We start from the raw sequence: 12339 nt of genomic DNA on the forward strand, positions 1-12339 counted from the left end.
GAGAGGGACACTCGGGAGTCTGTGAAAGGACGAGGCCCATCAGGCCTGGGGCCCAGAGATGGCCATGGTAGAGCAGGCAAAGGAAACGCTGTGGTATGAGAGGAGAGCTGGAGAGGTAGGGCTTTAGTCTGCCATGGGAGACACACGGACCCCTCGGCTCTAGAACGGTCGTGAGGTGTTAAGACGCTATGAACCCATTGTAAATACCTGGTATTTCCGATGGTCTTAAAGGGCTCGAGACTATTGTAGATTCTTGTGTTTAGTTCTCTCAACAGAGCCCCACCCTGGCTGACCTGGAACTCCCTATTGTACATCAGGCTGGCATGGAACTCACACAGAGCTTCACCTGCCTCCGCCTCCGGAGTGCTGAGATAACGTCATGCTCCACTATGTCTGGCTTTTTTTTTTTTTTTTTTTTTTTTTTAACGATAGTTAAGTTCCAACAGCTGTAGCCCACATAACAAAAACTCTTTGGGCTTCTTGCTCATTTTTAAGTTGTATTGGAACCCAAATTTTTGAGAATCACTGCCTTAGAACTCTAACAATGCTAGATTTATCTTAAAAAAAAAAAAAATCCTTGAGGCATGGTGACCAATGCCCTTCCTCACTCCAGAGGCAGAGGCAGGTGGATCTATGGGACTTCAAGGCCAGCCTGGTTGGCTTGGTGAGGTCCAGGCCAGCCAAGGCTACATGGAGAGACCTTGTCTAAAAACAAGAACAAAACAACAAAAATAAAAAATAGCCGGGCAGTGATGGCACACACCTTTAATCCCAGCACTTGGGAGGCAGAGGCAGGCGAGTCTGGGCGAGTTCGAGGTCAGCCTGGGCTACAAAGTGAGTTCCAGGACAGCCAGGGCTGTTACACAGAGAAACCCTGTCTCAAAAAATAAAAAAATAAAAAAAAATAATAAAATAAAATAAAATAAAAAAGCAACCCCAGCCACTGAATGGAGAGAGTAGAAGATAACATGAAGGGACGCTGTTTAGAGGAGGAACTACTGGAGTCAGCTGGGCCAAGGATGAGGGTGGTCTTCCACGGAATTGAGTGCCTTTACTGTGACTTCTGCAAGAGAAGAGAGAAGTGGAGAATTTGAAGTGTTAGAGTGTTAGTTAGTTAGTCTAGAAACATTCTCACAGGGGGTGGGAGCAGGATGGGGCTGGCATTTCCCACCTGCCAGATACTAAGTGGTCTACCTCCTGAGTCTTCTGGAAGAGAGGAGCCATCTTCTTAAAGGCCTCTTGTGTCACCTGAGACTAAGCACACTCTACCCCTGGGCTGTGCTCTGAGCTTTGGAATTTCTGACATTGTTCGCATGTTTCAATATTCTGGATGGGTGAGGTCAAGACTTACTGCAGGTTGCACAGTGCCCTTCCCGGCCATTGTTCTCTCATACTTTATGATAGTGTTTTCCTCCACAACAGGCCTTTCAGCCATCACCCCCCTTACACTTTGATGGTACCCCACTTTACTCTGTAGTTAATCCTGACTGTCTTCTGCACTTTAAAAACCTGTGCCTAGCCGGGCGGTGGTGGCGCACGCCTTTAATCCCAGCACTCGGGAGGCAGAGGCAGGTGGATCTCTGTGAGTTCGAGGCCAGCCTGGTCTCCAAAGCGAGTTCCAGGAAAGGCGCAAAGCTACACAGAGAAACCCTGTCTCGAAAAACCAAAAAAAAAAAAAAAAAAACCTGTGCTTGTGAGACAGCTCAGCAGGCAGAGTCAGCTGCAGGTGGTTGAGTTTGATCTGGGCTCCCACAAGGTTGTAGGAGAAAACTTGTTCCCAAGAGCTGCCCTCTGACATCCAGCCACATGTGATAACACACCTCACGTTCACATACACACACAACAAAATCTTTAAAAAGGAAGGAAGGTAGACTAGTGGAGTGGCTCAGGGGTAAAGGTTGCCCTTCGAGTTTGATCCCCAAGACCTACGTGGTAGAAGGAGAAAACAACTCCCCCAAGTTATTCCTTGACCTCCATGTGTGCCATGGTATGCGCATACCCACACACATAAATAAATGCAATTTCTAAAAAGTACAGAAGGCAGGTTCATTAACTGAGTGTGGTGACACTCCTGTAATCCTATCACTTGAAAGGTGGAGGCAGAAGAATGAAGCATTTAAGATTATCCTCTCCGGACAGTGGTGGCGCACGCCTTTAATCCCAGCACTTGGGAGGCAGAGCCAGGAGGATCTCTGTGAGTTCGAGGCCAGCCTGGTCTACAGAGCTAGTCCAGGACAGGCCCCAAAGCTACAGAGAAACCCTGTCTTAAAAACAATAAATAAATAAATAAACAAACAAAATCGTCTTCAACTATGCATCAAGTTTGAGGCCAGCTACATGAGACCTGTCTCAACAAAAATGTAATAATTAAATATATTATTATTTTGCCTGTTTCATTTTACTCCTCTCCACACGAGCCAAGGTTTCTATGCAGCAGCCTAGACCTCAAGACTGCCTCAGCCTCTGAAGTGCCCTAATACCTGCCTTTTTTTTTTTTTTTTAAATGTAGTTACTAATTATTTCAGTTTAGGTGTGTGACTTACATCTCTAACAGAATGAACTGCACTCAAGTAAACAAACCCAGATTGGAAAGTCTGAGGTAAGCTATAGTTAGGAGAAGGATTTAGACGAGGTCTGTGTGAAATCGACACCTGTGGCTGCCTGCCACGCCAGCAGCCAGCGTCCCAACATGCAAAAACACGGCAGGAGGAGAGAAAGACCCAGAACCAGAAAGACCCAGAACCCGGGCTGTCACCTTTGAGTCCAGGCTGGCAGCTGTGACCTTCGTCTTTGAGTCTTCATGAATGGTCAGGTAGGCGGCTATGGAAAAGGCGGAGGGGGAGGGATATGAGTGGCAGGGGAAGGAAGGGTGTGTGAGACTTCACGGAGTAGGCGGGAAATGTCCTTTGGAGCGGGCTCACACTTACCCATCCAGCCTAGTGCTTTGATGAGTCCCAGAAGGAGAAAAGCGGACAGGAACAGGCCTATGCTGTCCTCGATTGAGGGCCCGGAGAGGCCTGGCAAGGGAAGCAGTACCAATGAGCTCGGTGTTTCCCGAGGTCCCACCCTGGTTCAGAGGTTCTCCGGGTTACCTGCCACCTCCAGGGTGACTTCAGCACTGCGCCCCGATGCCGGCAGGCTGGGGTGGTGGACCCGACAGGTATAGCGTGCTCCATGCTGCTTGGCAGTGACTGGGGGCAGCCGCAGGTGCCCAGCCTGGCTGACAGAGCCATCGGAATGGTGGCGGACAGTGGAGAGCCACGCCTCCCCCTCAGCCTTTCTAGAACCGCCTTCTGGGCCACCTCTGAGCTCCCACTCCACCTTCAGGCCCGCCGCAGGGTAGAAGTGGGACACAAGGCAGAGCAGTTCCGGGGGTGTCTCTCCCGGGGCAACCCACACAAGGGGTGCTGGTGTTAGAGACACTTTGGGGGGCTCTGAAAAAAGAATAAGAAAGGAAAGTGAGAGATTCCACTTCCTCCCCCGGTCTGGCTTCTGGCTTCCCTTCTACTAGAGGGGTGCTCTGATGGTGGGAATCCCCATGTTAAAGCCGTCAGATTCCCAGGACCCCCCATCTATCTTCATTCACCACCCATAAATGCTCATGTCTATCATCCCCTCCCCCTGCCACGGCATGCCCACTCACTGTGCACCGTCAGCTGCAGCGAGACCTGTCCTTGCAGATAGGGCAGGTGTACAGTAGCCAGGTAGACGCCCTCCTGAAAAGGTTTCACAGCTGGCAGCCAGAAGGTCCCATTCCCAGTCCACGGGCCCCAGGGCTCATTGTCATCCCAAGCAGCAAATGCCACAGCCTTTTCTTGGGCTGGTGGCGTTTCCCCAACCAGCCCAGGAGTCGCAGCCAGCAGCAGGTGACCCTTGCCCTGGTGCTGGCGACGCCACTCCAGCCCAAAGGGAGGGGGACCTGCAGCCGGAGACAGAGCATCTTCCAGAGTGGGGGGCATGTAGGCAAAGCTCAGGTCCAGCACTGCATCTCTTCCCAGCTGGATCCGAGGGTTGGGGCTGTGGGTGAGGACAGTCAGCACCACTGGGCATTGGGAGAAAGGGGGGAGAGGGACAGTAGGAAAGCAGAGCTGTGGGCCTCCGCCAAGCTCAGTTTACCCACCCTTCAGAGACACCTCTATTTGTAATACGACCTCCAAGCCCTCCCTTCATTCCAGTTCTAAGCCAATGTAGCTAACAATGTGCAGGAAGAATAAGGGTAAATCAAGGTGATGTGTGTATGTGGGGCGGGGGCTCAACCCTAGGAAATCTGTGCTGAACACACTGCCCACCACAGTTCTCAAATTCTGGAGATGTCCAAGATCTAAGGGCACATTTAATTTTTTTTTTTATTTTTTATGTGTGTGCCTACATGTATGTAAGTGCACCATGTGTGTGCAGTACCCAAGGAGGCCAGAAGAGGGCACTGGATCCCCTGGAATTAGTGTTACAGGTGCCTGTGAGCCATCAAACAGGCACTAGGACCACAACCCTAGCAGTCAGTGCTCTTAACTGCTGGGCCATCTCTACACACACACACACACACACACACACACACACACACACACACACACACCCCTCTTTTATTTTATTTTATTTATTTATTTATTTATTTATTTATTTATTTTTTTTGAGACGAGACTCACTCTGGCCTAGGCTATCTTGAAACTCACTATGTAGGGCTAAGCTAGTCTGGAACTCAATTGATTCTCTTACTTTAGCCTCCCAAGTTCTTTCTTTCCTTTTTTTGTTTTTGTTTTTTGGTTGGTTGGTTGGTTGGTTGGTTTTTGTGAGCGTGTGTGTGTGTGTGTGTGTGTGTGTGTGTGTGTGTGTGTTGGGAGGTGGTGGGGAGTGGCTAACAGGTGCAGTGCTAATGATTGAACCTAAGGCCTCATACATGCCAGGCAAGTACTCGGCCACTGAGCTATCTTATTTGAAGCGGTCTCATGTAGCCCATGCTGTCATGGGATTCTGGGCCCACCTGTCCCTGCCTCTCAAGTGCTAGGATTATAGACATGCACCTCCAACCCTGATGATCAGACTCACACACAGTAGGCAATGGGTCTACCACTGACCCACACCCCAGCCCCTCCTATCTCCAAACCAGAAATGGAAGCAGGGCACAGTGGCTCACATTGGTATCCCTAGCACACGGGAGACTCGGGCAGGAGGATTGCCATGAGCTCTAGACAAGCCTGGGCTACTATATGAGACCCAGTCTCAAAAACAAATAAAAATGAATAAAGAGGTGGTCGCGATAAGAGCAGTGGCTACCTACTGAGGCTGTGGCGAAGCGTGTCACCTGGCACCTCTAGCTAACCAAATCTGTTCCACTCCTGGCTCAATAAACAGCTCCACAGGAGGCTCTCAGTACACGGGGCGCAGAAGTCTGCACAGCAGAGCTTCCTGCTGCTAGGAAATCCCTCCCACTAAGCGGCCCCAGCCCGTTGGTGGCTTGTTTTGTTTTTTTAAAGATTTATTTATTTTTATGTGGTGTTTTGCCTGCATGTATGTCTGTGTGAAGATGTCAAATCCCCTGGAACTGGAGTTACAGACAGTTGTGTGCTGCCATGTGGTTGCTGGGAATTGAACCCAGGTCCTCTGGAAGAGCAGCCAGTGCTCTTAACCACGGAGCCATCTCTCCAGCTCCCATTTTCATGTTTCTGATCGAGCAGAAGTGACCTGGAAGCAATTTGATGAGGAAGACAGAACACACCCTTGATTCCACCCCAGGAGTCTGTGAGAAGCAGACTCCCTATCTGGGCAGCCCCAAGAATCAACCCAGGGCCCAGAGCTCAGTTAAGATACATACAAGGGGCTACAGAGATGACTTAGAGTTTAAGGCCACATACTGCTCTTCTGAGGTTCCCAGCACCCATGTCACATGGCTCAACCACCTGTAATACAGCTTCAGAGGATCCAACACCCTCTTCTGAACTCCCTGGGCACCTGCACTCACATGCACACACCTATACACAGACATACACACAAATAAAAATCAACTTTGAAAACAACTTGGGGTTGGGGATTTAGCTCAGTGGTAGAGCGCTTGCTTAGCAAGTGCAAGGCCCTGGGTTCAGTCCCCAGCTCCGGAAAAGAAAGAAAGAAAGAAAGAAAGAAAGAAAGAAAGAAAGAAAGAAAGAAACTAATACAACCACTGAGCCACACACCCCAGCCATGCAAAAGTCACAAAGTCACACAGGATTATCTGTTGACAAGTCTGAGAACCACATTTAGTCTATATCTGATCACCTCTGTCACTTAGAGTACACAGGGCCACCCTACGCCAGAGAAGGAACTAGCTTTCAGTATGTTATTTACTAGTTTTGAAAAAGAGTCTTGCTGTGTTGCACAGGCTAGACCAGGGAAAAAGAGTCTTGCTGTGTTGCACAGGCTAGACCAGGACTCACTCTGCAGCCCAGGGTAGTTTTGCACTCCTGATAAACCTAAGCTTCCCAGGTTCTAGGGTTACAGACACATGCCACCACATTTTGCCAAGGCTTTGGTCTATATAAACTTCCAATAACATCTATCTGGAGCTTGATCTGGGAACCTCTGGGTCCTAACTTTTTCTTGGTACTAACAATCATTTAGTGGATCAATAAGTAAGTTAACACGGTGCCTTGCTTCACTGTCACAAAGGAAAAGCTGGGAGAACAGTTCCTGCTTTTCACAGCCGGAAAAAATAGACACATAGAGGAAAGGCTGTGGCGGCCAGCACCGTCTCTGGTGAAGACCAGCAGGAGGAGGGCTGTTTCTCTGGAGAGAGCTACTGTACCCACAGCTGGCCTGCACAGGGCAGAGCCAGGAAGGGAGGTGCCAGCCGGGCTGAGGGTTTCAGGCTGTCCCCTTGTCCTGTGGAAGTTCTCAAGTGATGGCGCAGGGAAGGACGCAGGAGTTTGGTGGGAGTATTTGCATGAGAACACCAGAAATGGAAAAGTCAAGGAGTCTCTCTACCTGTTGCCTGGTGTCCAGAGACATTCAAGTCAGATCTACCCCATTTCAGCATATGCCCATGGAGTGACCCGGAGTCCAGCCCAGCAAAGTGCATTGCACTATTCAGGAGTGGCCTTGCAGAAGAATCCTCCGTCTTTGCCACGTCCCTTCTGCCCACTAGAGGCCACTATTAACAGACAACAGGCCATGGCCTCGGGCCTGAGGAACAGCTTCCTGGCCTGGCTGATTGTCGCTAGGCTAGAGTAGGCTTAGGTGACACTCAATGTCTGAGTTTTGAAACAGGCTCAACTGTACCAAGTAGGGTGCCTAGCGATTACTGACTTTGGAGGAGTGCAGAAAAAAATTCGGGTTTTAGGACTCACTACTTGTCACTTTACAAGTTTCTCAAACTCCGGTATCTGGAAACCACCATGACTTCCCCAACTTGTCTACAAAGCCCCGCCCCAGAACCAGAGTTGATTTCAGTTTTACTCTTGGCCTGCAAAGGCAGGTGAAGACAAATTCTAACCAACTGCCTCGCTTAACAAAAAATATACTGAACCCCAATTGGAGAAATGACTCATTCAGATCTACTCCGCCAGTGGCCACTGGCCGACCTTTAAAAACTACCCATCCATCTCCGGCACCTCTCCGTGGCTACCTGTTGCCATGGTGATGAAGTCGGGCTCCCGCTGAGGCTCTGGCTGTGGTCGCAGCAGGACAGAAAGGCTGAAGACGGTGCTGGACACGCTGACCAGCAGCCAATCCCCGTCCAGGGCCCGCGGGCAGCTCTGCTGCGGGATCAGACCTCTAGCCCAATTCGCCGAGGCGGGGAACGGGATGAAGCGGCTCATCTCGCAGTGTGGTGCGGGGGCGCCCTCGGGATACCGCCTGAAGGCAGCCAGGAGCATTCCGGCCGGGTCTGCGGACCGAAAGGGTGCAACTGTAGCCCGGGCTGACTGGAATGTACATACTAACAAAGTAGTGAGAGACTTAGAGAGAACCCAGACTTATTTACAAAGAGGGAAACTGAGGCCCAAGGGCCCCACGTGAGCTAAAGAGGAGGCGATAGATGCAGTGAGTTCCGAAGACTCACCGTCCACCTTGAAGTACAGCTTAGGGTCAAGATCTGACCGGGGCGGTGGACCCCTGGGTCCCTGGCGCAGTAGCAACGCGGCAGGTCTCTTGGCCAGGCCACCTGAATCTTCCACGAACCAGCACTCAACCGCGGCCGGTCCAGCCGAGACAGTGGTCGCCAAGCCTGGGGGAGAGGGGCTCCAGTGACCAGGCGGCCGGGATGTCCAGCGACCTGCCCCGCCCCTTCGGTCTCGAGACGGGACCACCTCCCTCTCCTTCCCAGTGCGCCCTTTCCTAAACAAGAAACGGGGTTCGCTCACCCAAAGCCACAGCGATAAGCAGGGGCAGAGGCTCCATGGCGCTGCGATCTCTACTCTAGGTCTCTTCCCCTTTCACTTTCATTTCCTCCGAAGGCCAGCGTGAAGGACCGGAAATTCTCGTTCAGATCAAGTGAGGGTTGACGGCACGCTGGAGGCACGCAGCAACCTGCCTGCAGGTCTGTCCCTCCGCGCCCTGCACATGCTCCTGGATCACCCAGAAGCGCCAACTTTGAGCCCTGCGGAGACCTAGGCTCCACCCTCCCGCGGCGTCCTCTCGGCGACACCTCCCTTAGGACCATCCCGCGTCCTCTGACCTCCCGACCCTGCCAGGTCCCAGCACACACAGAGGGGTTGTCGGGAAGCCAAGTGAAGTGACCAATAAATATTTTAATCACCGTTAAAAATTAAAACCTACACTACGCGACTCACTCCTTGTCTCCACCCACTTTCATGAAACCCAACTGGGGATCCCCCTGGGAAGAGTGGGACAGTACAGAAATAAGGGGCGTATCCTTCAGGCGGGGGAAGGACTCAAGAGGCCTCGTCCCACAACACAAACATACACAGGCACAAACTAGCACAACCTGACCGCTGACCCTGTGACTCCGGGATGCTCAAAATGCCCCCTTCCCATTCCCTCACCGTGCGGCCCCGCTCCGTAAAGGTGGGGCACTGGTGTACCCAAGGGAGAAGGAAAAAGGCTGTTTCGGAGATGCGGAGGGAGGAAGGGGCTGAGGAATGGAACCGGCTGGCGATGGTGCAACCTACGCCCTCTAGAATATATACAAGTCCACAGAGGTAAGGGAAGACAGCGCAGCGGGAAACACCCAGGGGCCACTTGCCCCTAGATAAGCCCCCAACGGCCTGCCCTTCAGTGTGCTGCTCCGCCCCCACCGAAATCCATCTCCACCTTGTGCACGCTGGGTGGGGACCAGACACGCCTGTGGGGCGGGGGTGTGGCCGAATTCGCCTCATCGCCACTGCCCCCACCCCCTCCGGAAGACTCCCTCTTAGGTTGCAAGGCTGGCCCAATAGGAGCCCCGGGTCCCGGTCCCGGTCCCGGTCCCGGTCCGGCCCCGCCTCCGCCCATCCGGTGCCGGCGCTCACAGTGTCCCCGGTGCCGCATGAAGCTGTCCCGCCACATGAACTTCTTGGCGCAGACACTGCACTCATAGGGCTTGAGGCCCGTGTGCGTCTTCATGTGCTCCGTCAGGTGGTGCTTCATCTTGAACTTCTTGTTGCACACAGGGCAGTCAAAGGGTCGCAGGTTGAGGTGCATGTTCACGTGCCGGTCCCGCATACTCTTATGCGAGAAAGCCTTCCCACAGTGGCACAAAAAGATCTTATTCCCGTCGCTGCTGCCCGTCCCTCCAGGGGTCCCACCAGAGCCACTGGGCATGCCTAGCCCCACCGCAGAGGCGCCCCCCAGGGTCACCGCCCCGTGTTCTACCGTGTTCCCTGGTGGCTGGCCTGGAGCCTGTGAAGAGGAGGATGGGAAAACCAAGATCTGGTTCCCCGGCACGTCCAAGGGAAGGAGGGGTCGTGGAGGGTGGGTGGGGGTATAGGAGGAAGGGGTGGGCCCTCCTGGGTCATCAAGCCCTGCCCCGGGCCCCCCACCCTCATAGGGGCCGAAGTCATTGGAGGACTCGCAGAAGTTGACCTGCTCCTCCCCTTTGTCTGGAGGCTCGGTCAAGGTCCGCACATCACTGATACTGAGAGTAGCCTCGGGCTCTCCCCCTGCAGGGACCCCTGAGCCACCACCCCCCAGTTCTTCGTCCTCATCATCCTCACAAGTCAACACCAGATCTTCCTCTTCTTCCTCGTCCTCTAGCTCTGGGTCTTGGTGAACCAGAGAGGCTGGTGCAGGGCAGTTTCTACTGCGCTTCACATACACCCAGTGTTTCTGTGGCACAGCACCAGCGGGCATGCAGGAAGGCCTCCGGAGCCCAGCCCCAGGGGCCACCGCCCCTCTCCCGTCCCCACCATCATCACACAGCTCATCTGCCTCCAGCAGCAACTTTCCAGAGGTGGCACCCGCACTGCCAACCACAGGGACCGGGAACACAGGGCCACCATCTCGGCGGCTCCCACAGCCGACTGCTGAAGCTACAAATGCATCTTGGGAGGAAGAGGAGAAATCAGTGGACTCCCGGGGGCTGAAGTAGTTGCTACTGCTGGGAGACTGGTTCTCACTGGCCCGGCTGGAAGTGTGGGAGCGCACAGAGCCCCCCGTGGCAGGGGCTACAGTGCCCCCACTCCCCGAGGGGACACTGGCACCAGGGACACAGACAGAGGGGGCCGCAGCGGTAGTGACAGTGGTGGTGGCGGCTGAGGATCTGCCCTCCCGGAGGAGTTCGGTGCACTTATCCACAATGTGCCACATCTGGAGGACTGAGCCCACTGTGAGGAAGTTGACAATGTCAGCAGCGGCCATGCTGAGGCGGCCTGTGTAAGCTGAGGCCAGCACAGTTTCAAAAGCACCTGGGTCCATGACGCTTGGCAGTGAGATGGAAGTCATGCCTTTGAGTAAGACCTGGTCGTGGAAGTAAGGGGAGGAGGCAGCCAGGACAGCCCGGTGAGCGCGGAACTCCCGTCCCTGCACCCGGATGGACACATCGCAGAGCTGCCCCTGGAGCCGCTGCTGGTTGAGGGACTCCAGGAGGGCACTGGTCACTTCAGGGAAGGACACGTGTACCACCGCCGCTGCTGGCAGAGGCAGTGGCGGGGGAGCCAGGGAGAGAGGCAGTGGGAGAGCCGCCCCACTGGGTGACAGAGATGGCTCCATGTCGTGGAAGGAGGGGATACCCCCCCAGCCACAGGAACACAGGACAGACGAGGGCGGCCGGGGGGGTTTCTGGGGGGGAAAAAGAGAAGAATGATAGGATTTTGGGAAGTCACAGCCCACCACAGCATAAAAACATTGTGTCGGCCTTAGTAATTCCCCGCAACACTGGGATAGGTATACCTTTCAACCCCATGGGACAGATGGAGCAACCGAGGCTCAGAAGGATTAAGTCGGTCATCCAAGTACAGCCATTCAGCGACATCAGAGGAAGTGTTCCAAGTTCAGGGCGCTTTCCTAGGTTAGGGATAAGAGCTCTCGGGGACGGTGTCCGCCTACTCCGCCGCTCTCAAACGCGCACCTCCTGGGCATCTTGTCTTCCTCCGGGCGGAGGGGTGTCCCCGCGACTCCCGGGCCCCTCCCCCTGCCGCCCCCAGCTAAGCCCGGGCTCCGCCCCCTAGGTCCCCGACCCCGCCTCGCGCCGGCCCCCGCCCCCCGAACCCCGCCCCCCACCCCGCCCCAAGGGCGCCCCGGGGCCATCGCCCGGCCCGAGGGCGCCCCCGGCCCCGCGTCCCCGCTTACCTGGCCGCGCGCCCCCGGCCCCCCCTCACTCGGCGACCAGAGCCGCAGCCCCAGCCCCTCCCGCCGCCATCTTGTGCCGACTCCCTCCGCCCTCCGCCTCCGCCCCGCCTCCCGGACCTGCGACCTTAAAGGCGCAGGCCAGCACCCCTCCCGTGCCGCCGGGCAGAACTCGACCGACACCGACACTTCTCCTTTAAAGGGCCAGGGCGTCACTCCACCTTAAAGGTACCAGGTCCCCTCCGCCGCCGAGGACCCAGGACTTGATTGGGCCGAAGCCTTCGTTCCCCTTTAATCCTGCAAGCCTGCCTTTCCCACCGACGACCAGTACTGGCTTCCGCTCCTCAGGCTCCACCCCGAGCTGTGGACACTCGCTGGCTCACGGGTTCCAACAGCCCTCTTCCCAGCAAATGACAGGACCCCTGAAGCCCCGCCTCCTCCTGGATTGGCCAAATAACCTTGAGTCAGCCCCTGATTGGCCTTCTCACTCAACCGCTCCAAAGTGAGAAAGTAAAGCGGCTTAGGAAGGCTTCTGCAGAGCCCGAGGGAAGGCTCCAGGAGGGGTGATGAGGAGGGCCAGGCTAGCAAGGGCAGACTCGGGGCTAACCCTGAACCGGGTGGCCGCTGTCACAGCAGAAAGACAAGGTA

General features: G+C 54.7%; 2 protein-coding genes across 5 annotated transcripts; both read right to left on the reverse strand.

Moving 5' to 3' along the window:
* Window positions 1-748: 748 nt before the first annotated feature.
* On the reverse strand, window positions 749-8584 carry Tapbp (TAP binding protein). Of its 2 annotated transcripts, XM_059282419.1 has the most exons (8): window positions 8331-8584; window positions 8030-8194; window positions 7595-7855; window positions 3644-4042; window positions 3093-3434; window positions 2928-3017; window positions 2756-2820; window positions 749-1063 (listed from the first exon to the last, which is right to left on the reverse strand). In XM_059282419.1, exons 1-8 carry the CDS (start codon window positions 8365-8367, stop codon window positions 1052-1054), a joined length of 1371 nt encoding a protein of 456 aa, XP_059138402.1. In that variant the 5' UTR covers window positions 8368-8584; the 3' UTR covers window positions 749-1051. The 2 variants fall into 2 exon arrangements, with proteins under 2 accessions (XP_059138402.1, XP_059138403.1); XM_059282420.1 differs by lacking the exon at window positions 2756-2820.
* Window positions 8585-8697: 113 nt separating this feature from the next.
* Zbtb22 (zinc finger and BTB domain containing 22) lies at window positions 8698-12082 on the reverse strand. 3 transcript variants are annotated; one of them, XM_059282402.1, is made up of 3 exons: window positions 11913-12082; window positions 11296-11409; window positions 8698-11184 (listed from the first exon to the last, which is right to left on the reverse strand). In XM_059282402.1, the coding sequence occupies exon 3, from the start codon at window positions 11113-11115 to the stop codon at window positions 9202-9204; it is 1914 nt and encodes a 637-aa protein (XP_059138385.1). In that variant the 5' UTR covers window positions 11116-11184; window positions 11296-11409; window positions 11913-12082; the 3' UTR covers window positions 8698-9201. The 3 variants fall into 3 exon arrangements, with proteins under 3 accessions (XP_059138385.1, XP_059138384.1, XP_059138386.1); XM_059282401.1 differs by lacking the exon at window positions 11913-12082 and adding an exon at window positions 11695-11807; XM_059282403.1 differs by lacking the exon at window positions 11913-12082 and having other exon boundaries at window positions 11296-11545.
* Between the last annotated feature and the right edge of the window lie 257 nt (window positions 12083-12339).

This window comes from Peromyscus eremicus, chromosome 16_21 (assembly GCF_949786415.1).
Source record: "Peromyscus eremicus chromosome 16_21, PerEre_H2_v1, whole genome shotgun sequence".
Lineage (NCBI taxonomy): Eukaryota > Metazoa > Chordata > Mammalia > Rodentia > Cricetidae > Peromyscus > Peromyscus eremicus.